Source organism: Dryobates pubescens, chromosome 8 (genome assembly GCF_014839835.1).
Source record: "Dryobates pubescens isolate bDryPub1 chromosome 8, bDryPub1.pri, whole genome shotgun sequence".
Classification (NCBI taxonomy): Eukaryota; Metazoa; Chordata; class Aves; order Piciformes; family Picidae; genus Dryobates; species Dryobates pubescens.
The window spans coordinates 17,944,886-17,969,399 of record NC_071619.1 but is presented as its reverse complement, the minus strand read 5'-3'; the positions used below and the strand labels follow the sequence as shown (position 1 = coordinate 17,969,399).

The following is a 24,514-nucleotide window of genomic DNA, read 5'->3' as shown; positions in this document are numbered from 1 at the left end:
ATAGGAGCTTTTTGGTGCTCTCTTCTCCTTACACTAAGGATTTAAGAGTGAGACATTGGTTTTGCTCAGCACAGCAACAGTAAATAAGTTTGGTTTTTTTTATGATTTGTGGTGCATTTCATCTCACATCTTCCCTATTGTAATTACTGCAGCATCTCTGACCATCTTGTCCTTTAGACTACCTTCATCTTCACAAATGGCATGGAAGTGAACACTTTGTATGAAAGAATCATGAATGTTCCAGTTCCTTTTCTCACTTGATGTCCAGATATAGAACACCTGAAATGCTGAAGCTGGGGAGAAGGAGGCTGAGCTCCACATGGGGGATTTGAGGTAGAACATTAGAACAAGGGCTGATCCACATGTGCAGTCTTAACTGCACCAGTGTTTGCCTGTGGTGAGGACATTGTGTCTCTGTCAGCAGTTAGTGCAGGGTGGACTCTCCAGGAAACTGTGAGAGTCTTCACACAGATTCTTGCCTGATGTTGGAGTATGACTGCAGGAAGAGAAGTTTGGTTTGTGAAGGCTTGTCTATAGTAGAATTTGGACAGTGTATAGTTACCTGTTAGGTACAACATGGGAGAAAGTTAATCAGGAGTTATTTTTTTCAAATGTTACTGCTGTGCCATTAGAAATAAGAAAGATGCATGAGACAAACCAGCAGAAAGGACAGTCCTCTAAACTGGGAGGTGGAAATGGCACAAAATCTGCCATCTCATGTTGTCCTGTGACCCCTTGCCTCCCACAGTGAGTCAAAACTTGTTTGTTCTCTGGGATATCTACTCCATTGGACACTTTCCCTTTTAGGGAAAGAGCACATCATGAAAATGAGGAAGCTTCTAATTGTGTCATTTTACACATCTTCAATTTGGATTGGTTTTTGAAGGGTTTTTATTTTGGCTTTTGTAGGCAGTCTGATACTCCATCAGAAGGGCATTCTGCCACACTTGTGTATCTTGTGTGCATTGTGCTACACATTGTTGGCAAAATTAGCTGTGCCTTCTGTCTCTCCTGTAAAACATTTACAAATACAACAATATAATGATCATGATTATTTAGATACAACAAAAATCCATACTTCATTTTATCCTTTGCTATACAGAAGGAGCTTTATTATTATTATTATTATTATTATTATTGCAAAATCAATACTTGTTATAAACTGAATTTGTCATCTCATGCGAAGAAGCAGGGTAAATTTATTTGTATAGTATAAGCACCTATAAATTAGCTATATAGAGGAACAAACAAAACCACACAAAACCTGCAGAGGCTCCTGCAGTCCCACCCTTTAGGTGCTGTGATGTCAGTTTTCCTGAGAGTCTTTGAGCAGATATTCCCATAATTACAAAGAAAATTAAGCTATACTGTAGGATGCCACTGAGAGAAAAATTCTACATTACCCTGATCAGATTAGCTCACAAGCCTGTGACAAGCTGGTGAGAAAGGGCAGGTTTGGGTCAGATCAGGAGACTGATTACAGGTTCCTGGTAATTACAGGCTAGGTAAATTTGTGAATATTGGGTGTGCAGTCACAAGCACTGGACACATACCTAGGACATGAAGTCCTTTTCCCACCATCATGGTCTGTCCTGTTTCTGGAGATCTTTGCACAGGATTACTTGAGAATTGTTTCTGAAAGATGCAAAGCTCCCAGAGTTGCAATGCCTGCCCAGTTGCTGCTGAGCTATGTGTAAGTGCTGTACAATTTAAATCTGTTACAGCTGTAGAGTAGTTATAATGGCTGATCTGCCAAGTTACAAACAAGGAGAAGAGCAATATATTAGGTCAGAAGGCATAATTGAGAACAAGTGTTTTTAGAAAAGAAGAGCTTTCCTCCCCCCTCCTCCTTCTTTTTAGTGAGAAGATTTGTAGGAACCTCCACACAAGGCAGTGTGACAATATGGCTTTGATGGCCTGCTTCTAAGTAAGGAAAGTTGAATACACTCTCACAACATTTCTCTTTGGGAATGTCTCCCAAGGGACACTCTTAACTAGTGGCCTGAAAGTCTGCTCTCTGGAAATCCATGGTAGCAGTTTTAATGACCCCCTCTCCTTACTTCATCAAGAATTCTGTCATTTCCTGATCACTAAGCCCAAGAAAGCCTCTGACCATCATGTCACCCACCAGTCTTTCCCTATTTGTAAACAGTATGTCTAGTGAGGCATCCCCCCTGGAAGGCTCATTTACCAGCTGTGTCAGGGAGTTATCTTCCACACACTCCAGGAACTTCTCATATTGTTTCTTCTCTGCTGTGTTGTATTTCCAGCAGATGTCTGGCAAATTAAGAGACCCCCATGAAAACAAAGGCTGGTGATTTGGAGACTTCTGGCAGTCACTTGTAGAATGCCTTAGCAGCCTTCTTATCCTGGTTGGATGCTCTGTAACAGACTCCCAAGAGGATATCTGCCTTACTGGCCTCTCCCCTAATCCTTACCCATAAGCACTTGACCATACAATAATAGTTGTTGAGTTCCACACAAGCAAAACACTCCCTAACATACAGTGCCACTCCACCATCTCTCCTTCTGAAGAGCTTTTTCTTTGCAGTACTCCAGTCAGGACAGTCATCCCACCACATTTCTGTGATGGCAACTATACCATAGCTGTCCTGCTGTACCATGGCCTCTAGTTCCTCCTGTTTGTTGCTCATGCTGCATGCATTAGTATAGAGGTGCTTAAGATGGGGTATTGATTTCACCCCTGGCATGGTCATGCCACCCCTAGGCTCATCTCTAGTGAGCTTGGTTTTATCCCCTTCCCCCTTCAAACCTAGTTTAAAGCCCTATCAGTTACCCTTACCAACTTACGTACAAGAACCCTTCTCTTTTGAGACAGCTGAACCCTGTCTGTCCTCAGCAGGCCCAGTACTGCATAAATGTTCCCATGATCAGAGAAACCAAGATTCTGCTTGTGGCACCAGCCCCTGAGCCACATTAGCTGTGTTTTCCTATTCCTTTTAGTGTCCAGTGCAGTCTTCCCTACCACTGAAGATACTGAAGAAAACACTACCTGTGCTCCCAATCCTTCAACCAATTGCCTGAGTACCTTGGAGTCCATTTAAATTGCTTTTGCACTTCTCTACTAAACCTCATTGCTTCCAATCTGTGTGACCAGTAATGGGCCCTACCAGACTAGCAAGTTTCCTAGTAACATCTCTGACATGGACCCCAGGGAGGCAGCAGACTTCCCTGTGGGATGGATCAGGTCAGTATATGGGGCCCTCTGTTCTCTTCAGAAGGGAAGCATAGGGCTAAGTCAATTCAGGCAACCCCAGAGATGGACCTTCATCTGTTGCCTTCCTCTGTTGCCTTACCTGTTGTGTAAGGGCAACTAAGAAGGTGCAGGAGGCAGGGGGGGATTCACCTGCCTCCCTAAGCAGGGACCTATTTCCACTACCCCCTATCACATAGGTTTCCTTCTATTGCCTGGTGGCAGGAGGAGATCCTGTGCTTCTTGATAAACCTGTCTGCTGCCTTTGCTTCAGGGTGTGGCTCCATCAGTCTATTTCTTTCTCGTACATTCCCTGATACTCATCCTTCCCAATTTCTCTTCCAGCTCTGCCTGCTACGTGGCTGAGCAGATCACTGCCCTGCTCACACGACAAGCAGGCACCCTCTCTGCTGTCCTCCAGACTCAGACACTCCCTGCAACCGGACACTTGGACAGCTACATGTTTGTGGGAGAATTTCGTTTGGCTCCCCGTATTCCTTCTGGCAACAACTTTTACCCGTGCGGTCACCATGCTGGGTCTTCTGGGAAGGGACGAGCTACAATCAGCTGAGCTCTGTGCTCGATGGGCAGCGAGGGGTCGCTGTACTCTCTGAGGCTTCTTACCGGTTGTGGTCGATTCCATCTCATTTAGCTGTGCTGCCCGGGGTGCTCGCTTCGCCCACGCTACCTGAGCAGCTCGCCCCCAGCTGCCAGCCCTCAGCACAGGCGTGCCGCTTTTCCGGCTTCAAAAAGCCCCCCAAGGAGCTCCTTCTTCGCCCCTTTCGCCGCTTTCGCCGCTGTTCTCTCTTCCAGTCCGAACTTAATTGGAGCTGGTCTCCTCGGCGGGACAGCAAAGAGGATGCTGTGGAAACGCTGCCCGGGGTCCCGGTTTTGGCCAAACCCCAGCTTCCTCCCGCAGCGTTCGCAGTGTAGGTGCTCGGCTCCGCGCTGCTGCAGCTTACATAAAGCGTTGATGCCTTTTGGCGCTTCAAGGATCATTCAGGACTTTCCTGGCACCCGGAGCAAAGGTTCCGAGTCCGGCCCCTCTCCCTAAAGGCGCTTGCACGGAGTGCCACCAGCGCTTCCAGCCCTCCCTGCGTCCCGCCCAAGCTTCACAGTAGCGACTTTAGGCTGCAACCAGCCTGAGGGGCCCCCTGCAATTCAGGGCTCCACTTCCCAGGACGGCACCTAGGTTTGTCATCTTCGCTGGGAGACAAAGGATGTGTTGGTGTTTCCAGGAGTGCTGGGATAATAGAGCTGGCGGTGGTTCCTAACAAGGGCAGTGCCACCCACCCCTTTGGTAGGTGTTACCAGCTGTGCTGGTATAAAAGAGAGGATGTGTGCGAGCTGTGGGGAGCTGTCGGTGTGCCCTCTCCTGGTTGCTGAGGCAAATGATCTCTTTGGTACTGACTGAGTCTCTTCTAGTTTACAATTCCAGCCTGAACACGCGATCTTCGCAATTCCAATTTAAAAGTATTTTGTTGGCAGTGACTAGCCATGAGCTCGTCTCATCTAAACGACAGGGCTGAGAGTCACTTTACAGCCTCAGAGGAGCACGAACTGGAGGCAGTGGGGAAGAAAGCTTGGGACAATCCCATTTATAATGGCTCTCCCTCAACATCCTTGAAGATTCGAGCTATCTACAACCCTAAGTCAATCCTGGAGAAGCCCTATGAGAACTTTGACGGTGTGGGGGATCCACTGCCCTATCAGGAAAAGAAGAGCAAACGTGTGGACAGGAAGACAAGTCCTTTCCTCAGGTGCTGCTTCTGCATCTTCAGAGGCATCCGAGGTAAAGCTCTGACATCTCACTGGAAAGGCTTTACTAGCCCTTGGGAAGAGTGATGGTATAAGGAGCATGTGAGGATGAGGATGCAGGAGGTAGAAACCCAATGGTGTCTGTGTAGCTCATGAACTTGTGCAACACAGGCTAGCATTACTCTGAAGGCCATCTTTGGCTGACCTGGAAGAAGCATCCTCATTCCATGTGCCTAGCTGTAGCTCTAGGGTCTGTTGTCTCACTGTTACTACAAGGCAGGAGGTACAGATAAACTTAGTGATGTGTTTAGGGTCTCGCAGTGAAGAGCTTTGGACAGGGCTTAAATGTTCTGAATCCATAGGAACCATCACTCTGGTGATTAGCTTATTCTGTCTCTGTGGGTGTTTTCTAGATGGAGTGGTACTGGTCCCTGTTACAGTAACTTCAGGACTGATATAAATACCCATCAGAGCTGTACCCTCTAACAGTACACGAGTGACTAACAGCATAGCCTGGTCCTGAACTGCACAGTCTCTCTATGATCAGTTCTTTCTTATTTGGCATTGTAGTTACAGTCTAATGTTATAAATTCACATGCATGCCAGAGCTGAGGCATTAGAGGCTTCTTCTGGCCAAAGAGCCATGCTGGGTGGGCTTGATGGATAATTGCAGATTGCTTGGAGGCAGTGTATCTGTTACCTGTTCCATTCTGATATCCTTCCCTCTAGGCACTGAGACTTAAAAAGAAAAGGCAAATCCATACTTTAATATCAAGATTCCATTTGTGAGAGGCCAGGAGCATGAAACTGGAGCATGCAAACGAAAACAGCTGTCAGGATGCTACAGCATTTCCTTCTCTTATGACTATTGAAGCAATATGTCCTGCCAGCAAGGTTGGCAAATGAGGTGGTTGTAGGACAGACCGGAGATGAAAGATGAGATCCAAAGGCCAGTGTAAACAAAAGAAAAGCCTCTATCAGCCTCACAGAGAGGTGGGCTTTTTCCTTAAAGAATTTTCATCCTTCTTCTGCATTTTTACTAGGTGCTTCTCCAAACATTGCTGGTTCTCCCTCTCCCCGTCCATTTAATTACCCTACTGGCTTACATGGAAAGTGGAGGTAGTAAAGATAAGTCACTTAGCCAAGCAGAGGTGTTTCTTTGGTTGGCTGGTTTGGAGGGGGTTTTGTTTGTTTTGTTGTGGTTTTGTTTTGTTTCGTTTTTGCTTAAAAAACATTTCCTGGGATTGTGTCTATATCTCTTTGAGGGTATTGGTCATAGATGGTTTATTTAGTTCTTTTCTTGTTCTCATTGGCTAGGTTGGACTACCAGTGAGTAGCTGCTCCTTCTCATGCCATTGCCCAGGTCTGGTCCTCTTTAAACTGTGTCCAAACAACTCTCTGTCTTTTGGTCCCTTCCTGCCTACTGCCACCTCAGCTCTTTCACCCAGGAGTCAGGGTGGATGCTGCAACAATTGCTGTGGTAGCTGATGGTGCAAAGAGCTCTCTAATCTGTTGAGATGCCAAAGAGCTATTGAAAGGACAGGATTAAATGTGCACAGATCACTATATTGCTTTTGCTTGCTCAAAAAAAAAAAAAAAAACCCAAAAAGTGATTTGTCCTTTGCCAGAGATGACTTCAAATGTGTGGCCTTTGATCAGCTTTGATCCTGGCTTGAACAAAGATGATTGTTGCATGCTACTGGGGATGGACGTCAGGGCTGAGATCTCTAGGAGCTGCAGCAAGAAGCAAGACTATGGGTAGTATTGACATGTCTTCCATCACTAGGCTTTCAAGTGGAAGTTCTTATGCCTTTCAACTTCAGCAGTAATTTCAGAAGTCAGAACAGAAAGCCATTACACAAAGAACAAATACACTAATGGTATCAAGTGGTTCATCAAACCTAAAATATCAAGGCTCCTCTAAAAGGAAGCATTTCTCTTTTTGATCAGCCCTGGTGATGTTTAATGAGTGGCTTGCACTGTGTGAAGAAATTGGATCACTATCTGGTGCAATTAGCATAACTGTATTAAAGTCAGCAAAGATCCATTGATAGACATCCTGAAGATTATCTGGCTTTAAATCTTATGCTGAAAATATGGATTTGTGTCATTTTATTAAGTCTTATGATCTACAGAATGTTGCAAGATTTTTTAGGTAAGTAGGGGTGAATACTTGGGGCCTGATGGTTCAATAAGCACCAAAAAAAAATGTTGTAAAGCTAACACCAGATGCAGTTCAGCTATGGAAGCCCTATCAGAAGGTGAGCTGTTGGCACTTGAATGACTGACATTAAGTTTCATGGTTTCAGAAGTGACAAACACAGAATTTCTTCAAAGAATAAGATGAAAGATATGAAAGATCAGTCAATAATGAATTAAAACTGAAAACAAGAATGATTTAGCAAAACAAGAAACCAAACATATTTCGTTTTTGATTGTCCCTAAATATTTTGTTTATGCTGGAATGGTTCTTTTTAGGGGTTATTTAACACATTTTTATAGCCCTTAATCAAGGTTTGAAATGAAGAGTGATTTTTGACCTGAGAAGTGACAGAAATCCAGCCCCCAGTGGTATTTTTAGGGAACAGCATTTTGCAATAGGCCTTTGAGAATGGCCATCAAAACTCTCCAATTTCTTCTTTACACCCAACAGGTCTGTGGGGCACTACACTGACTGAGAACACAGCTGAAAACAGAGAGCTTTATGTGAAGACCACACTGCGAGAGCTGCTAGTCTATATTGTGTTTTTGGTAGACATCTGTCTATGTAAGTAGCTGTCATATCTCATAGGTGTCAGTTCTGTGTGCAGGTTTTATTGTTAGACCTCCTCTCTCTGTAGGTGTTAAATGTATTGTATATACACTCACTGCAGCAGGCAGGTGTGCTCAAACAGCTGCTTCACACAGAAGTAAAATAACTGATTATTGCTCTAGACCTAACTGACATTAACTAGGTTTATGCAGTATTTTCTGATCCACATTACCAGTTCTAGCCACAGTCTTGAGAGGACCTGCCCAGGGTCTTAGTTTAAAACTCCTTGAGCAACTCTAGAAACTTCCTGTGATCAAAGGCACTGGGTTCAGTGAGTGCACTGGGTTCTCTTCTCTGAGGCTGGAGGGGTGGCTGAGGTAATAAAACAGATAACTTGTTCTTTGGTGGATTTAATGTGTCCCTGTACTGAATGCTGATGGACTTTGTGTGGGTAGAACAATGGCTGGTGTTTTGTTTTGGGAAGTTCATTCATTATCACAAATGAGCACCTGTGGTACAGGACAGTGGAGAGGATTATATTTCATGGACTCTATGGCAGGAGAGAAAGACAGACAATACCAACCTGTTACTATCACACTTGCTCAGGGAGACAGTGCTTCAGTTGCTTTTCCTAAAGAACCAAGACACAGATGTGTGAATGATCACACACTGACTCATCCAAAAGGGGGGTTGGGGAATAGGTAAATGTCCTTGAATGTCAGCTGCTTTATTTTCATGATGCCCTTTCAAAAGCAGGAAATCTTCTCAGTGATCACCATGATGGATGTAACTCTGCAGGAAGGAGCACTGGATAGCTGAAACATTTGTGGAAGTTAGAGCATAGTGGTCTCTATATCTTCATGGCTTCACATCAGATTTTCAAAATACAGATCATGAACTTTGTTCTGAGAAAGAAAATTTCCCTCAGAAATTTTGCCTGAGGACAGAAGCTGTTACTTAGATGTTACCTCATTTCATCATTAGGTGGTCTTCTCTGGCTTCTGAAGTTTTATAGTCTGTCAGTTGGACAGACTAAGTTCAGGAAGGTACAACAGATATGTTTGTAAATCCCTAAGAAAGCAGAAAGTAACGTAATTCAGAGTTCCCAAGGTTTCTTCTTTTGTGGCTTGCTCAGCTTGCCTGTGGTTCTATGCAGGAAGTGAATATATAAGACACTAATACTCAGATTAAGGGGTAACTTTTCTCTTGTCTCTTCTTCTAGTGACATATGGAATGACCAGTTCCAATGCCTATTACTACACCAAAGTGATGTCTGAGCTCTTCCTACAGACCTCATCAGATAGCCGTGTCTCTTTCCAGTCCATTGGCAGCATGGCTGACTTCTGGGTGGTGAGTACAAAACTGACTCAGCATGGAGAGCCCTGGAAACCTCAGCTAGAATGGGATATTCAGTTGCCTCTGAATGTACTGCAAGTGATTTCAGCAAGGCATTTTCCTGTCACAAGCTTTTGTCAGCTTCTAGGAATAGTTACAATATAATTTGCATGCAAATTATACAATGATTTATAATATAATTTATCTCTCAGAGCACTGTGGCCAGAATACTGGCATGGCTGTTATGTGTGCCCAGGACAGTCTATTCCCCAGTAACTTACCAGCTAAACAGGCAGGACATAACAAAAATGAATTGCTGTGATGATATGCCCCTTGCACAGATAAGGGAGTACTGGCCTGGAGAGTGTTAAGTGTTTTACTCCAGGTTTCCTTGTGGTAGAAATAGCTTTGAATTCTACACTCCAGTGTATTCCTGCTGGGGTCTTAGTAGCAGACCCACGTCCATTTTCATGGGCAGTTGTGGGAATTGCCTTTAATTCATGCCTGGGCTGGTCTGATCTTTAGATTTATTTTATGAAGAAGATGGATTAAAGTTTGCACTGAATTTTATCAAATAAAGAGGCAAAAGATGTCTAGGGGCTAATGTATTTCCATCAAAGAACTGAATGCAGTGAATGCTGTTGAGATATTGCAACCACTTATCTCTGACAGTCAGCCAGAAATGGTTTGTCTGTTAGCTTTGTCTTTTTCTGTCCTATTAAAGTACAGCACTGTGGCACTACTGTTTCCCCCCCACTGTTTCCAAGGCACTGACCCATACTCTTCATAATTCACACTTCATGCCGCCAAGGCAATTCCTTAAGGCTTGTGCTGATTGAAGTGGAATGGACAAAGAGACTTGTAGACTGCTTCATTAATCCAAGGTGCAGCAGCTGTATTACAGGCATGTGAGGGGCCAACTAAAACCCTGCTGCCCAGCATCCATCTTCAATCACCAGTCCTGGTCTTGCCCCTCCTTAGCATACATCCAACATAAGCTTCTACTGCTTTTCATCTCACAGAGAGGGGTGGATTAGCTTTTACTCCTTCAAGCCCAGGCTAAGAAAATTCTTCTTCTGTGTGGGCCTTGAAGACTTTGCTCTCCTTTCCCTCTCTTGCAGTATGCACAAGGCCCCCTCCTGGATAATCTTTACTGGACAAAGTGGTACAACAATGAGTCCCTAGCAGCACACAGCACCCAATCATACATCTATTATGAGAACCTGCTGCTGGGTGTCCCACGCATTCGACAGCTGAAGGTGAAGAACAATTCTTGTGTGGTCCATGATGACTTCAAGGAGGAAATCTCAGGCTGTTATGATGTATACTCAGAAGACAAGGAGGAAAGGGTCTCCTTTGGGCTCATCAATGGAACAGCGTAAGTACATCCTCTGCTGTTCAGGATTAGAAAAATCCAAACTAGTTTCTTCTAGTTAAAATAGCATCTGCTGAGCCACAGGGTGCTGGGGTTGAGTTTTTCACCTATGGCTGGAATTCCCCTTGTAGTCACAGCAAAATAGTTTTTTGCTTATCAATAAGGCCAAGTGTCTTTTTGAGGAAAAACATAACATGATGTGTGGCAGAGTGGGACCTGTTGTGAAAGCCATGAAAAATCCAGTGGAGAATTCGGCAGAAATTGTTGGCTGTTTGTAAGAGGGCTAGCACAGAGACCTTTGGCACCAGATCTATCAAATGCAAGATGCTATTTGCTTCCCTCCTGGATTTCAGGAGCCAGAGAGAAAAGAGTGCAACTCTTTAATCTTGAAAACTTTTTTCTTTATAATAATGTGAAGTAGCTGCACTTTAGTAACTCCTTGCTTGCTGCACGAGTCTTGGTCTGTGAAGGAGAAGCTATTGCTCATAACAAAACAGGAGTGCAAGTGCATTCTAAGCAGAGGCTTGTGTGCACTGTGGTAGAAAGCAACACAGCAGATTTTGGGAGTAACCTCCAGGCAAATAAGACTGTGGCACAGCCAATGAACCTACAGAATTTTCTCTCCATAGTATCTTAAGTTATGTTGTGTCACTGCCAGGAAGTACTAGATCAGAAATCTAACAATAATGAAGAGGTGATATAGGTTCAGATCTGGAATTAAATGCCAGCTCTTTAATTAGAAGCTGCTCTGCGCTTTAAAGATGTAACCTAATTTCTCCCAGCTACAAGTTCATATCCAGATCTCAGGTGGTGATGCTTTTGCTTACAGCTTGTCTATTGCAGGTGGAGGTACCATTCTGAGGAGGAGCTGAGTGGCTCATCTCACTGGGGAAGACTAACTAGTTACAGTGGGGGAGGATACTACATAGACCTCAAGCTGACCAGAGAAGAGAGTGCTGAAGCCCTGCAAGTCTTGAAGGAGAAGTTGTGGCTGGATCGGGGGACACGAGTTGTTTTCATTGATTTCTCTGTGTATAATGCAAACATCAACCTGTTCTGTGTTCTGAGGTAAGCAGAGCCCCACTGAAAATTCTTCTGCCTCTTGCTTCTTAACACCACAGTTTCTTAAAGTGCAAATATTTTAATATGGTCTGCCAAGGGGATAGGACTGAGTGGTTTCAGTAGATACTGTATGGATTATTAAAAAACCTTGGTCATTCTGGTATAACCAGCTCCACTTCTCTTCACCTTTTACCCTATGGCAGACATAAGGCTGCATAAACGCTTGCACAACCCTCCCACTCATGGTTTGGTAGATAGTTCATGCTCAGGTTTGATGCCTCTCAAAATTATCTGAGAGCCTCTGTCTTCCTGTTTCTAATTACCAGAATTTTCTTGTTCCCTTCAAGGTTAGTGGTTGAGTTTCCAGCCACTGGTGGTGCCATTCCCTCCTGGCAAATTCGGACAGTGAAGCTTATAAGATATGTCAGTGCATGGGACTTCTTCATTGTTGCCTGTGAGATTATCTTCTGTGTCTTCATCTTCTACTATGTGGTAGAGGAGATTTTGGAGCTGCGTATCCACAAGCTTCAGTACTTCACTAGTATCTGGAATATCCTGGATGTGGTTGTCATTCTGGTGAGGATCCTTGCACACTGTTTTGGGGGGAGGTGGGGCAGTGGCAAGGAAATAAAAGACTCAAAATGAAGGAAGGAATGGGAAAACTGGTCTAGATAAAATAAGAGCTGATGCATGTTTAGCTCTACTAGCAAAACGAACTTGCAGAGTAAATGGACACATTCTCTTCTACCAGCTGTTTAGAATATTATTTCCTTAGAGATGCCTGAGAGGCTGTGAAGTCAGAGCATGTTTCAGAGCATTAAGACTGGTCTCAACAAGTCTACAACCATTAGACTGCAGTTGTGAAGTGTGACACAAAAAATCCCTGCAACACTAGTTTCTGTGGAAAGCGTAGGTAGAGTGGTCACTGCAGGCTCTTCCTCTCTGCAGCTCTCCATAATTGCCATTGGGTTTCACATCTTTCGCACCATTGAGGTGAACAGACTGCTGGGAGAGCTGCTGAAGCATCCTGACACCTACGCAGACTTCGAGTTTCTGGCATTCTGGCAGACGCAGTACAACAATATGAATGCAGTCAACTTATTTTTTGCCTGGATCAAGGTATTGTATGGGGTCTGGCTAGTGCCAGGCCTCCAGTCTCAGAACTCATCCTTTGGATAGCCTGGGAGTTGACTCCTCTATCCCTCTATGTGAGTGAGAGTGACAGCTATATAAAAGAGGATTTTCCTCAAAGCTACAAGCTCTGTTTTGTGGTAAATCCAGACAGCTTTTTACACTGCATTCTGAGGCAAATTATTTGGAGATAGCAGACATGGAGATGAGCTCAGATGTTGTGTTGAAGTTGTTTTAGAAAAAGCTGTGTAAAATCTGAATGTATACATCCTGTACTGTTTCATATTTTGAAGGATAATCTGGCAAACAGAGTTTTCTTTTTGTGATGGCCACCCAACATCTGGAAACTACTCAACTCTTGGTGGGATCTTTGCATTTCAGCCAAAGAATCTTGGTGTGGTGGAAAGGCACACTGTACTTGAGGTTCCTCATTAGCCTCAAGACATTTGTCCTTATAGCAGTCCCTTTATATTTTCCTTTGACACAGGGAACCAAATCATATGTTTATGGTCCCACAGGAAGACAGTGGCACACATGGGGCAAATATCCTGAATACTAAGTTACTGTTCCCCTAGTCCGGCTGTCTTCTCAGTGCTTTTGTACTATGGTGAATCTCTGGTCTCAGTAAGCATGTGCATATATGAGACCTACCTAGCTGATGGTTTGGCCTAATTTTGTCCCTGTTTTTTGTTTTTGCAGATATTCAAGTATATCAGCTTTAACAAAACAATGACCCAGCTTTCCTCCACACTGGCACGTTGTGCCAAGGACATCCTGGGCTTTGCCATTATGTTCTTCATTGTCTTCTTTGCCTATGCCCAGCTGGGTTACCTTCTTTTTGGGACACAAGTGGAAAACTTCAGTACCTTTGTTAAATGCATGTAAGTGTATAAGCCAGAACCATGTTTCCATTATTTCATCAAAATAATTTTAACTGTTGCCAACCTCTCGACAATTGCAAATCTCAGTGTCAGACACTTGCATCTCATTTGTAATAAAGCCACAATGGTTAATAAGTTGCTCACTGTCCTCCAGCTGCAACACCTTGTTTTAGTGAGTTTTCCTCGATGAGGAATTAATTAATTACATGTACCACAGGTGCTGATAGGTACAGCTTTATGTAGTATAGAGGCAGACAAGGTTGTGCTGGAGTGCTGTAAGGCATGAAACCTGAAAGCCAGGCATAGCCCTCAAGTTACCCACAACCCAAAACCAGACCCACAAAACCCAAAAGCAGAGCCCAGTCCCGAGTAAAGTGTAACTAATTTACCTTAAACACTCAATAAGAAACACAGTGGTACTGAATGAGGTGAAATGGAGGAGCTGACCATCTCCCATCCAGGCCGGTGTCCCCACGAGACCAAATCTTGTCTTGTTGGGTCGGAGAGAGCAGCAGTGCCTCGCCAGTAGCCATCTTCAGTTTTTCAAGGGTCCTGTGTCCTGTGACACCAGGCCAGGACATCACAGGAGACTGGGTCGTGGAGCCAAAGCCCCTCTCATGTTTTGCAATCGTGTTCTGTAACTTCTCACCCTACTGCCCATGGGTGCAGCCCACTCAGAGGGTCGTACACCCCCTGCCCAGCAATAGCCTTCCTCATCTTCATCTCCCTCAGGTCCATTAGCAGTCAAACAAGGGCTTAAAGGTCTTTTGCAGTTAGCTGAGGATGTTAACACATTCAATACATTCCCATTCCCACTTAGTTTATAAACAGAGGACCCTACAGATGCTTGGTTTTTGTTACTCTTATCATACACCTGGGAGCTTCTGCTCAAACACCAGGCATTCCCAGGCACCCCCAGGCAGCAGGGTACAAACACCAATTATTCCCAGGCAGCCTTTGGCAGCTGGGTTCTTCTAATCAAACTCCAATTAACTCTTCCCCATTACACACCTTCATGAACAAAAGAACACGGTGAGGAAATTGAGGGTCACAAAGAGGTTTCTGGTTGTCTGGCATTTATCAGTAGGGATGCAAGTAGCTGATCCTACCAGTCTTCAAGACTCCTTGCAACCCTACAATTCAATGGGCATCCCCACCTTTCTATGGGAGTGTTTAGTTAGAAGTTTCAGTTTGTTGAAGCCTAAACAGCTTTCCCTTGATGTGGAGTTAAGTACACTAAGGGTACTGAAGATGCAGAGTGGCTTAATGTCTTTCTGCAGAAAAGCATCATAGCTCATCTGATAATCTAGTTTCCACTCTGCATGACTATTCATCACCTTCTCACCTTCTGTGGGTCTGTAAAGGTAGTAGAATGGTACTGACTGTGACAGACTTGGGCATATTTGTGCGTTTTATACACCAGCAGGTGGCTTTAGGCCTTGTTAGGTTAAATTTCTTTGTAATTCTGGTGGCAAGAACTAAATAGCTTAAAACAAGTGTTTTGAGGTAGGCTCCGTGCTGATTTGGGTTTGTTTTGGTGTTTTGTTTGTTTTTTAATAAGGAAGACCCCCAGCTAGAAGCTCTGAAATGTTGAAATTCTTGTTTCCAAATATAACATTTGATCACATTGTTTCAGTGTCTGTACAACAGCTGCATGACATCTTTTTTTCCCCCTGTTTTTCATCAGACAGTGCAGTTTAATTCAAACAAAGATTTGGAACGAACACTCAGGCTTGTTACAGTGTTTTCACAGGGAAAAAGCAGAAGTCATGTATTTATCTTATCAAGATGCTAGTTTTAAATACTAAAATGAAGAAGTCAGAAAATTAGTTTTGATATTATTTACAAAATATAACTGATTTTGATAAGATAGAAGCTCTCCTTTATGTCTGAAAATTGGTACCATATAATACTCTAATTTCAATCCAAATTCAGCATGAAGTTTACTAAAATATGCTCTATAATAGCCTGAATAAGATTAAGTAGACATTTTCAAAGCAAAAAATATTTTTTTTTTACTGTAAAGAGGCAATTCAACACCACTGAATTAGGACAATTTAAACCAAAGAAGTGAAAGCAGTATCATATTCCTCTTCCTGCAATATCATATTCCTCTTCCTTAGACCTAGAAAACACTCCCAGCTCCCCACAGAGTCCTAATGTGGACATAGCCTGTCCTTTCCTTTCTTCCTTTCTTCCTTTCTTCCTTTCTTCCTTTCTTCCTTTCTTCCTTTCTTCCTTTCTTCCTTTCTTCCTTTCTTCCTTTCTTCCTTTCTTCCTTTCTTCCTTTCTTCCTTTCTTCCTTTCTTCCTTTCTTCCTTTCTTCCTTTCTTCCTTTCTTCCTTTCTTCCTTTCTTCCCTGAATAATTTTCAAACAGGTGCCAAAGATAATCTATGACAATACCTAACATGGTGGATGAGCAGTGAATGTATGAGAATGCACTGAAAGGGATGTTGGGGAAGTGAGTTAAGATACCTAATCTCAGTCAGTCCATCAGTCCACAGGCCTGCTCAGGCAATGTGCAATGTAGTACTTCATACAAATTTCTGTTGGCCTAGAGTGTGTTTTGGTTTCAACAGAGGTTCCAAGCAAAACCAATATGAAACCACTCTGAAGTTTCCCTTATAAAGGCATGCTACTCACTGATGCCTTCTCTTGCAAGAGAGTTAGTGAGACTGTAGCTAGGAGATGACTCATAGCTAGCTCTTGCTCCAACCAGATCAATTCACTTCATCTCTTTAGTACTACAGATATATTTAGCTGACTCAGACCCTGCTCTTGCTTGTGCTTGTGACCATTTGGGCTGCAGGCATGTTCAGAGTTCACCTCAGAACTGCCCAAAGACCTATCTGTATATGCCTGTGTGTGACCTTGTTCTCTTTCTCTCCTCCAGCTTCACTCAGTTTCGGATCATTCTTGGTGATTTTGACTACAATTCTATTGACAATGCCAACAGGGTTCTCGGACCCATTTACTTCGTCACCTATGTGTTCTTTGTTTTCTTTGTGCTCCTGGTAAGCAAGGAAGCCCTCCTTGCCCTAGTATTTTCAGTAGTGTTTGAGAGGCTCCTCCTGACAGTCTCTGAGTTAGACACAGTTTCTGTTATGATAACTTTGCAGTGCAAATAGACCAAAGTGGACAAAGCACATGACACTGCAATTGAGGATTGATGATCGGGGTGATTAAGTGCAACACTTGCATCTTTTAAGGCAAAGACCAGAACTGACTGGGAATATCACTGGTGTGGTAGCTGAATTCAAGGGGGTAGGTTTAGCGCCACTCCTTTAACTGGATGGACCTCCTTCCCACTGAGCAAGCATGGTGTGGCTGAAGTGGGCCTTCCCTTCACCCACTTTAATTTGCCCAAGGGATACCCCATGTGGAAACAGTTCCTTGTTTAAACAAGCCCTGCACATCTATTCCTGACTCTTGCTTACTCAGCTGCTGAAGCGAACAAATGCCTCATGGTTACTCATTTCTCTTCTTCCCCTTTGTCTAGAACATGTTTCTGGCTATTATCAATGACACCTACTCAGAAGTCAAGGAGGAGCTTTCAAGCCAGAAGGATGAGCTGCAACTCTCAGACATCTTGAAGCAGGTGATGAATAGTGAAAGGTGTGGTACTCTCTAGCTAAATTCTGAAGCATCTTCTGCAAGTCCTTGACCTATGTAAAAATTACTAGAGAGAAATGGAGGTTTCCGACTCCACATCCACCTTCTTGGTACATTTTGGAAGCACAGTTCCTTTCTGGGACAAATGAAGTTCCCAGATCTTATGGCAATAGGAAAATGAGAAAGCAGAGCTTAGAGGAATCCTGTTACTTGAGCATGCTGGTAGCACTTCAGTGAGACATTTCTTCCAGGGTAATCTCTAGATGAAGCTCTCTCAGTCCTTGGTAGAGTGTACTTTGATCAATGAAATGGTAAGTCCTATTTTGCTAAGATGAGCATGTTGCAGTGGTGCAAATGTAGTGGGTTACAGCTGGGTTTCCCATGGGCAAATCCCAGAAAAGGTGTCACAATGTAACAACTCTTTGTGCTATGGGACTAATACTCTTAAATATGGGACTAATCTTAAATAGCTGAGTAATTATCTTAAACAGGGAGATTTGGGAGGAGCAAAGCAGAGGGCAGACTTTGTCATGGGGACCCTGGCTACCATGTTGGTGTTGCTTTGAAGGTGTGATCCTTAGAGGTGGGGCTGATTCAGCAGTGTTGTATTTTTGCTTCTGGAAAGCTTAGAATGTCCCTATATTACTTAGCATCTGCACCCCCATATTGCATTGTCTGGTCTGCACTGTTCTGCACAATTCTCTGTCCATTTGCACCTTTGATGACAGAGCTACAACCGGACACTCATGAGGCTGAAGCTGAAGAAGGAGCGGATTTCTGATGTGCAGAAAGCACTGCAGAATGGAACAAAGGAACTAGATTTTGAAGACTTCAAGAACAGCTTGAAGGAGTAAGTGAGTCAGCTCGAGCCACTTAACCCTTCCTCTTGCTAATACAGACAATTTGCATTCTGTGTGAATTGCCTTGTAAACTTACATGTCTAAACTTGTAGAGCAGTTAGCTCAGATCTGGGCCATGTAAGAAGGAAAAAATTAAAGGCAGTTATTTTTCCTCACATGTTTATTCTCTTGTTTTAAAGAGGTTTATGTTTCTCTCTCATTTAATTTTGTCACTGGCAGAAGGAAACAATACACTGATTTCAAAAGGGGTGCTCCTGCGCTGTTAGAGCCTAACAGTGTCTTTCAGAGCTTTGAGCTTTCTATTCTTCTGCAGGCTGGGCCACGCAGACCATGAGATCACAGCAGCCTTCTGCAGATTTGACAAAGATGGCAATCACATCCTTGATGAAGAGGAGCAACAGCAGATGAAGCATGACCTAGAGGCAAAAAAGGTAAAAAAAAAAAACCCAACACCACAAAAGTGCAAGGAAAGAAACCCTGTGTTTGATAGAGATCCCTCCAAAGTAGCTGCAGGATTCTTTGGGTTTGTGGTGTAAGCTCAAGTCCAAGTCCATCTGTGGCAATTCAAATACAGCTTCAACTCTGCCTGGATATCAGCTCAGTGTATCATTGCCTGTGAAGCTCTGTGTTATTCACAGTGAAGCTGACCCAGACTTAGTATGGTGCAACTTTGCAGGAATTTCTTTATCTGTCTTCTAGGTTGCTCTGAATACGGAGATTGAAAATTTGGGGAAATCCTATGGCGACAACTTGGATGACAGCTTGACCTACAGGGAAGCCAGAAAGGACAGCTGGGTCTCCAAAGAAGAGTTCCAAGTGTATGTTTGTGCTGGCAGTAGTTTAATCCCTCTGCAAATGAGGGCTCTGATTCGCTGCTGCTTTGCCTGGACGAACTGTTTACACTGTTGCTGAGCAGTTTCAGTAACATCTTGGCCCTTTGTATGTTGTACACACATAAATGACCACCTCAGGAGAGAACTGGGACAGTAATTTGCTTGTTTCTCCAAAGATTAAGTTAACAAATTTGGGGGTTTACCTCTTGAATAACTGCTGGAGCTGTCAGCTGGCCACTAGGCAATACGCTGTCGTGTTTCAGCTCTGAATGTAGCCCAGATAACTCATCCAGGGGAATTTGATACCTTTACTGAAGGTCCTGTGTGAATAAATATTCTTGACTTATGGCCTAGTTGGCCTTTGGCCTCCAGGTCTGACGGCAATACTTGGCTGTTTCTTCCATAGGAAGAGCACAGGATGACTACAGCACAAAGAATCAGGAGATCCTGATTCTCCTGCTGAGAAGCACTGAGCAACCCACACAGTGCCGAGGCAGAAGCAACAATTATTAATGGGATTATATTGTGGCTGGATTGTCATCTAAACTGAGATTCATCCTGAGCAGAAAAACTGATTACAGATGAAAACATAGTGTAGCAGGGAGTTATGCCTTTAGTGGGTTTGAATCAATTATCTCATGTGTAGCATTCACTCCTGTTTGAGATCTGGTCCATTGTCTGCTGTAAATCCTATTGCTCATCACAAGAAAAAGCTTGCAAATACTCTCAATGTCTCCCCCCGCTCCCCAGCACCCTGCAACGTCTGCTGCAGCTGGAACAGTCCATAAACAGCATTGGCTCCAAGATTGATGCAGTGGTGAGCAAGCTAGATGTGCTGGAAAGAAACAAGTTGAAGAGGAAAGACCTGTTGGGCAAACAACTGGATAGTGTTATCAAGGTTGGTAGCCATCCACCATGCATATGACCCAGCTTCAGAATAGGTGACCAGCCTTGCTGTGTGTAAGGGCCTTTGCTTTTCCAATCCCCCCTTGACATAAGACAAAAGGGTTGAGCAGAGTCAGCATTTTGTATGATCAAACCTTTTCTGTTCAAGCAAAGTAAGCCTTCTGCTTTCATGTCCCCCCAGTTAACCATGAAATGCATCTGCTAGCTCCTTTGAAGCTAAGCTTATTCCTGTGGATACAATTCACTTGTGTTCATTTGCTTTGTACCTACTTATTCTCAGACATAATATAAAAAAAAATAAATTCTAAAAATCATAACATCTCTTCCAGCAAGAGCAGCTCATGACAGTGCTGTGGACTTTGGTCCTAACAGCATCTTTCCTCTGGGTTATTTATTACACACAAGGTGGAAGATTGCTAGCAGTGCGCCTGTAGCATCCCATTGCAGAACTGTGACTTTTGCCAAAGACTGTCTATATCCAGTTAACCAGCAGATTGTATGTCTTCATCTTTAAAGTCAAAGGCAGCAAGGCATGTGGGAGCCATGTCTTTACTAATGTTTTTATGGCTTTGAAATGAGAACAGCCAAACAGCACAAAGTGCCCTAGCTGAGTCAGAGAGATGCCTCGTTGCAGAGTAGTCTTGTGATCCTTCCCCATCTGAAAGAGTGGTTTGGGGGGTCTTACTTCTCACGTGAACATACTTGAAAGCTTATTTGAGTGCTTGGTTGCAGATTTGCTCTGCCACAGCATTTCTGTGAATACTCTTGTGGAGGGTGAAAAGGGAAGAATCTTTCCTCATTTGCCTAATGCTTGAATGTACATTCATCAGTGTATTGCAGCAAACAGTATATTGAATCTTTAATAGACAGACAGGCTTGTACTTGGTCTCTTCTCACAGGTAATATTCTATGTATTCTATGTAATTAGCGATAGAACAAGAGGGAACAGCCTCAAGCTGCAACTGGGTAGGTTTAGACTGGACATTAGGAAAAAAAAATTCATGGAAAGAGTGGTCAGGCATTGGAATGGGCTGCCCAGGGAGATGGTTGAATCACCAAGCCTGGATGTGTTTAAAGGTAGTTTACACGTGGTGCCTGGGGATATGGTTTAGGGGTGAACCTTGCAGTAGGGTTATCAGTTGGGCTTGGTGATCCTGAGGGTCTAGTCCAACCTGACTGTTTCTGTGATTGTGTGATACTAATTTCTGGAAGTTTGTGGGAGAATGTTTAAGTATCATGCACACCTTGTGTCTCTATGAGAGTGTTGTTAGATTTCTTGGCAGCGTGCTAACATTGTGGGTCACTTTTTCTTCTTCTTGTTAACAGGAGGAAGAACCCAGTCAGGAAGAGCAGCTCCCTCAGAGCCTAGACCAGCTGAGGAAAGAAGAAGCAGAAGGCTGCAGAATGGAACACATACAGGGAAACAATTTGAGTGGCAATTCTTCCCCAAATGGTGTCTATCCCATCTTGCCCAAGTCAAGCATGCCACGGTCTTGGGTGCCCAAGATCATCCCACCACATGTGTGATGTGTCCTTCTAGTGAGCAGCTTAGTGCTTCCAGTCTGGCTCCCATGGTACTGAAGTCAGTGTTAGTTGTTTCCCCACTGTTAAAATAATCCAGACAGCTGGACAGAGACATCACTCTTGCCAGGAACCAGTGATGTGAAAAGTCAGGGATGCTCTTTTCCAGTCTTATGATGTATAATGTCACAGAGCTAGATTTTCTGCCCACATATTTCTGGACTAGGAGGAAATGTGGCACCAGGTGATGCATTATTTTTCTGCCTCTAAACAGGGCAATGCAAAGTCTGTTAATCTATGTGTTTCTAAAAAGCAGAAACCCTAGAACTATGTGAACACTCACATCCTGAGTGAAACACTGCAACTTGTTCCCAACACACACAATTGTCTGCAGGACAAAGATATGGGTCTCACATAAACAAAGCAGAATGTAATCATTAGTATAAGATAGAAAGGAGAAATTGTTTCTGCCAGGTCTCCAACTGTTTTGTTTTGTTGTAGTTTGTTTCCAGAATGTTTTGTCAACCCCATCTGTGTAGATGTTGAGAAAAGAAGATACTAACACCTAAGTCTGGATAACTGAGAGTTGACTCCCAGTGTAACTGGGAAGAGATCTGAAATATAAATGAAGAAGCAGTTGTTATTGGTAGCAGCCTAGGCCTAAGTGTTAGGGAACAGACTTCTGGTTATATGATTCATAACACAGTATTTGCCCTAAGAAATACTTTTCTCCATTTTCACACTCCTTAAATTGCATTTCAAGGTACTTCACAAAACTAGCACCATATTTATGAAGTTATGATGCTTCTCCTCTTTGTCAAAGAAACAATTTGGTTTGCAGTTGTGGGTGTTGACACCCACAACTTCAACCATTTCTTCAACCATTTCAGTTGAAGAATATTGTGAAAATGAGATGAATGTAATTTTTTTTTTCCAACCACATGCTAAATGCATTTTCCAGCATTTTTCACTTTGCTGAGCCTTTTTTTGTTGTTCTTCTTCTCATTTGGTGCAGGGTATTGCTGCTATTACAAGATCACTGTAAGTGCATTGCAGATATTTTAATCACTGGTGTTCTACAATAGCTCACAAATAGGTGCTGTAGACTTAAAGCTGGAAATGAGCTGTATCACAACTCTCATTAGTGCTACGCTGTTTGCTGTGCCATGCAGTGAAGTGACATTCTGTGTTACCACTTTTTTAAGATGGATGTGCCACTGTGTTCTGGGGAAAGCCTCCCCTGGGAATGTTTGAAGGACCTTGGGACCAGTCCTGTCCCCACACGGCCCAAGCTCCAGGGCTGTCACAGCTGCAAGATATCTGTTCACATGGGGCTGTGAGACCTTGTCACCCAGCCCACAGGAAACTTAGATTTCAGGAGCTCTGGGTGCAGGAACTGCGGGGTCTCACAGGTCATTTCCCATCAGTTGGTTCTGCTGTTGAGGACAAGACTTCTCACATGGAGAATGCGCCTTTGTTGTTCTGCTCAACAGAAATGTGGCACAAGACACCCCCTCCCCCACGACTTAGCACTGCCCATTGTTTCTGTTCCCCTCCTGAGCTGTGCCAGCTATCCAGGAGAGCAGCCCCGCAGGAGCTGTAAAATCAGCTTGCCAGGGCTCCCCGCTTCCCACAGGCAAGAACAGCCTGGCAGTGTACTCTCTCGTGTGGTAGTGGGTGGTGGGTAGTAGTCAGCCTGCCCTGTTGAGACCTGAACCAGCTCTGGGATCAGCCAGGAACTGAAGGCTGCATTAGCATCCTGGGTCCAGCAATAGCCTGGCCAGTAAGCTTATTTCCCCCCCTTTCTGGCAGAAAGATCACTCCATTCACCCAGTACTGTGGTTTTGGTAGTACCAATGCTGCTCAGTGTAAAAGTTCTGAATCTGGTATATACCTGTGCCTGCATTAGCATCTTCTCTCATACATCTCCATGCAGCTGTTTTGTCTGTTCTTTGTCAACATGCTGTCATGTATATGATGCACCCTAGAGTAGGGCAAGGAAATTAACTGTCCCCAGCAGTTGCTTGTGTATAATTGTCAATTGTGTCCTCAAGCTGGTTGCAAAATAACATCAATACAATGAATACATAATACAGCTTCTCTTTTCAGATGTGTGTTGTCAGGCCTCCCATCAGGAGCTGGTATTATATAGATGATATATGTCTGATGGGGAAAATAAAGTATTTTTTTCCTTGAGGGGCAGGTGCATGGCTGTGTTTTCATCCAATTTGCCTTCCAAACTGCAGTGTCACATCTATGCCTTGAGGTTGTGAAAATCTTCAGGAGAAGGTTTGGAAAAGTATAAGGTGCTCTGAAGAGGTATCACCACCGCAGTTATTTGTATTGGTTGTTGCAGTGTCTGGGGTCTGTTAAGCATTGCATGTGATCTGGAGGAAAGGGCTGCCTTAAAGCACACACTCTCAAATCCAGCCAACAGGGAAGAAAGCAGTGTCCTAACCATGTTGTCATAACATAAGTGAGGCATGGAGAGATTCACTGATGTGCACAGGCAGGAGCATGGCAGATGTGTCTGAAAGCTGGCTTAGCCATCTGGCAAGGGGCAGCCTTAACTGGCTGTGGCCATGAGCAAGAAAGCTCCTGGCAGTTTCTTCTCTCCAAGAATATGGTGCATTTGACTCACCAATGACCAAGCCTAACTTTTCACGCTTAAAAGAGACATGTAAATGCCCAGGCACCCCTCAAGTACAGCTAAGCTTTTGGAGTTACCTTAACCACTGTGTTTCATTTACCAGTAGGTGTCAGTCAGCACCACTCACAGCCCTTTGCCCTCACAGCTTCTCTGCTTCCTTTTCAAAGCACGTTGTTAGCAAATTTCCTATTTGTTTTACTGAGAGAAGCCAAGACAGAAAATTTACTTTCCCAGTGGCAAAGAGACAGAAGCAGAACCCAGGGTTTCCAAAATATACTTTATGATACTAGAACCTCCCACTTGATGATTTGTTGCAGACTTTGCCCACCTCTGGCAGGTCACAGTTCTTCTCTTTCCAACCTGTGAATAGGTTTAGAAAATATTTTACTCATTTTATGCAGTGTTATGAAGAGTCCACAGTAAGTACTAATATTAGCTGACATCTGCTGTTAAAGGCTCAGCCTTCAGCAACAGGAGGTGGTTGACTGGAGAATACCCTGTTCCTGCCTCTTTTACTAATACCTCCTAGCAGGAGTGGCTTATAAAGAAAACAGCAACATCAGGGAACAACTATGGATATTCATGGCATTTATTAGTAACTAGCAAAGGGGAGGGGAGAAACC

The 24,514-nt window shown here is 43.7% G+C and overlaps 1 protein-coding gene across 1 annotated transcript; it reads left to right on the top strand.

The window, feature by feature from the left end:
* Window positions 1–4,711: 4,711 nt before the first annotated feature.
* PKD2L1 (polycystin 2 like 1, transient receptor potential cation channel) lies at window positions 4,712–21,247 on the top strand. Its single transcript, XM_009897768.2, has 15 exons — window positions 4,712–5,006; window positions 7,626–7,739; window positions 8,947–9,074; window positions 10,181–10,437; window positions 11,278–11,502; window positions 11,844–12,072; window positions 12,445–12,615; window positions 13,327–13,508; window positions 16,403–16,523; window positions 17,009–17,107; window positions 17,850–17,971; window positions 18,295–18,412; window positions 18,681–18,799; window positions 19,565–19,712; window positions 21,047–21,247. Exons 1-15 carry the CDS (start codon window positions 4,712–4,714, stop codon window positions 21,245–21,247), a joined length of 2,529 nt encoding a protein of 842 aa, XP_009896070.2.
* The last annotated feature ends 3,267 nt before the right edge of the window (window positions 21,248–24,514 follow it).

Coding starts and splice junctions, on each gene's coding strand:
- PKD2L1 (XM_009897768.2), top strand. CDS start 4,712: ATGAGCTCGTCTCATCTAAACGACAGGGCTGAGAGTCACTTTACAGCC. Junction 12,073..12,444: donor TGGATGTGGTTGTCATTCTG/GTGAGGATCCTT, acceptor TCCTCTCTGCAG/CTCTCCATAATTGCCATTGG. Junction 18,413..18,680: donor ATGACCTAGAGGCAAAAAAG/GTAAAAAAAAAA, acceptor TCTGTCTTCTAG/GTTGCTCTGAATACGGAGAT.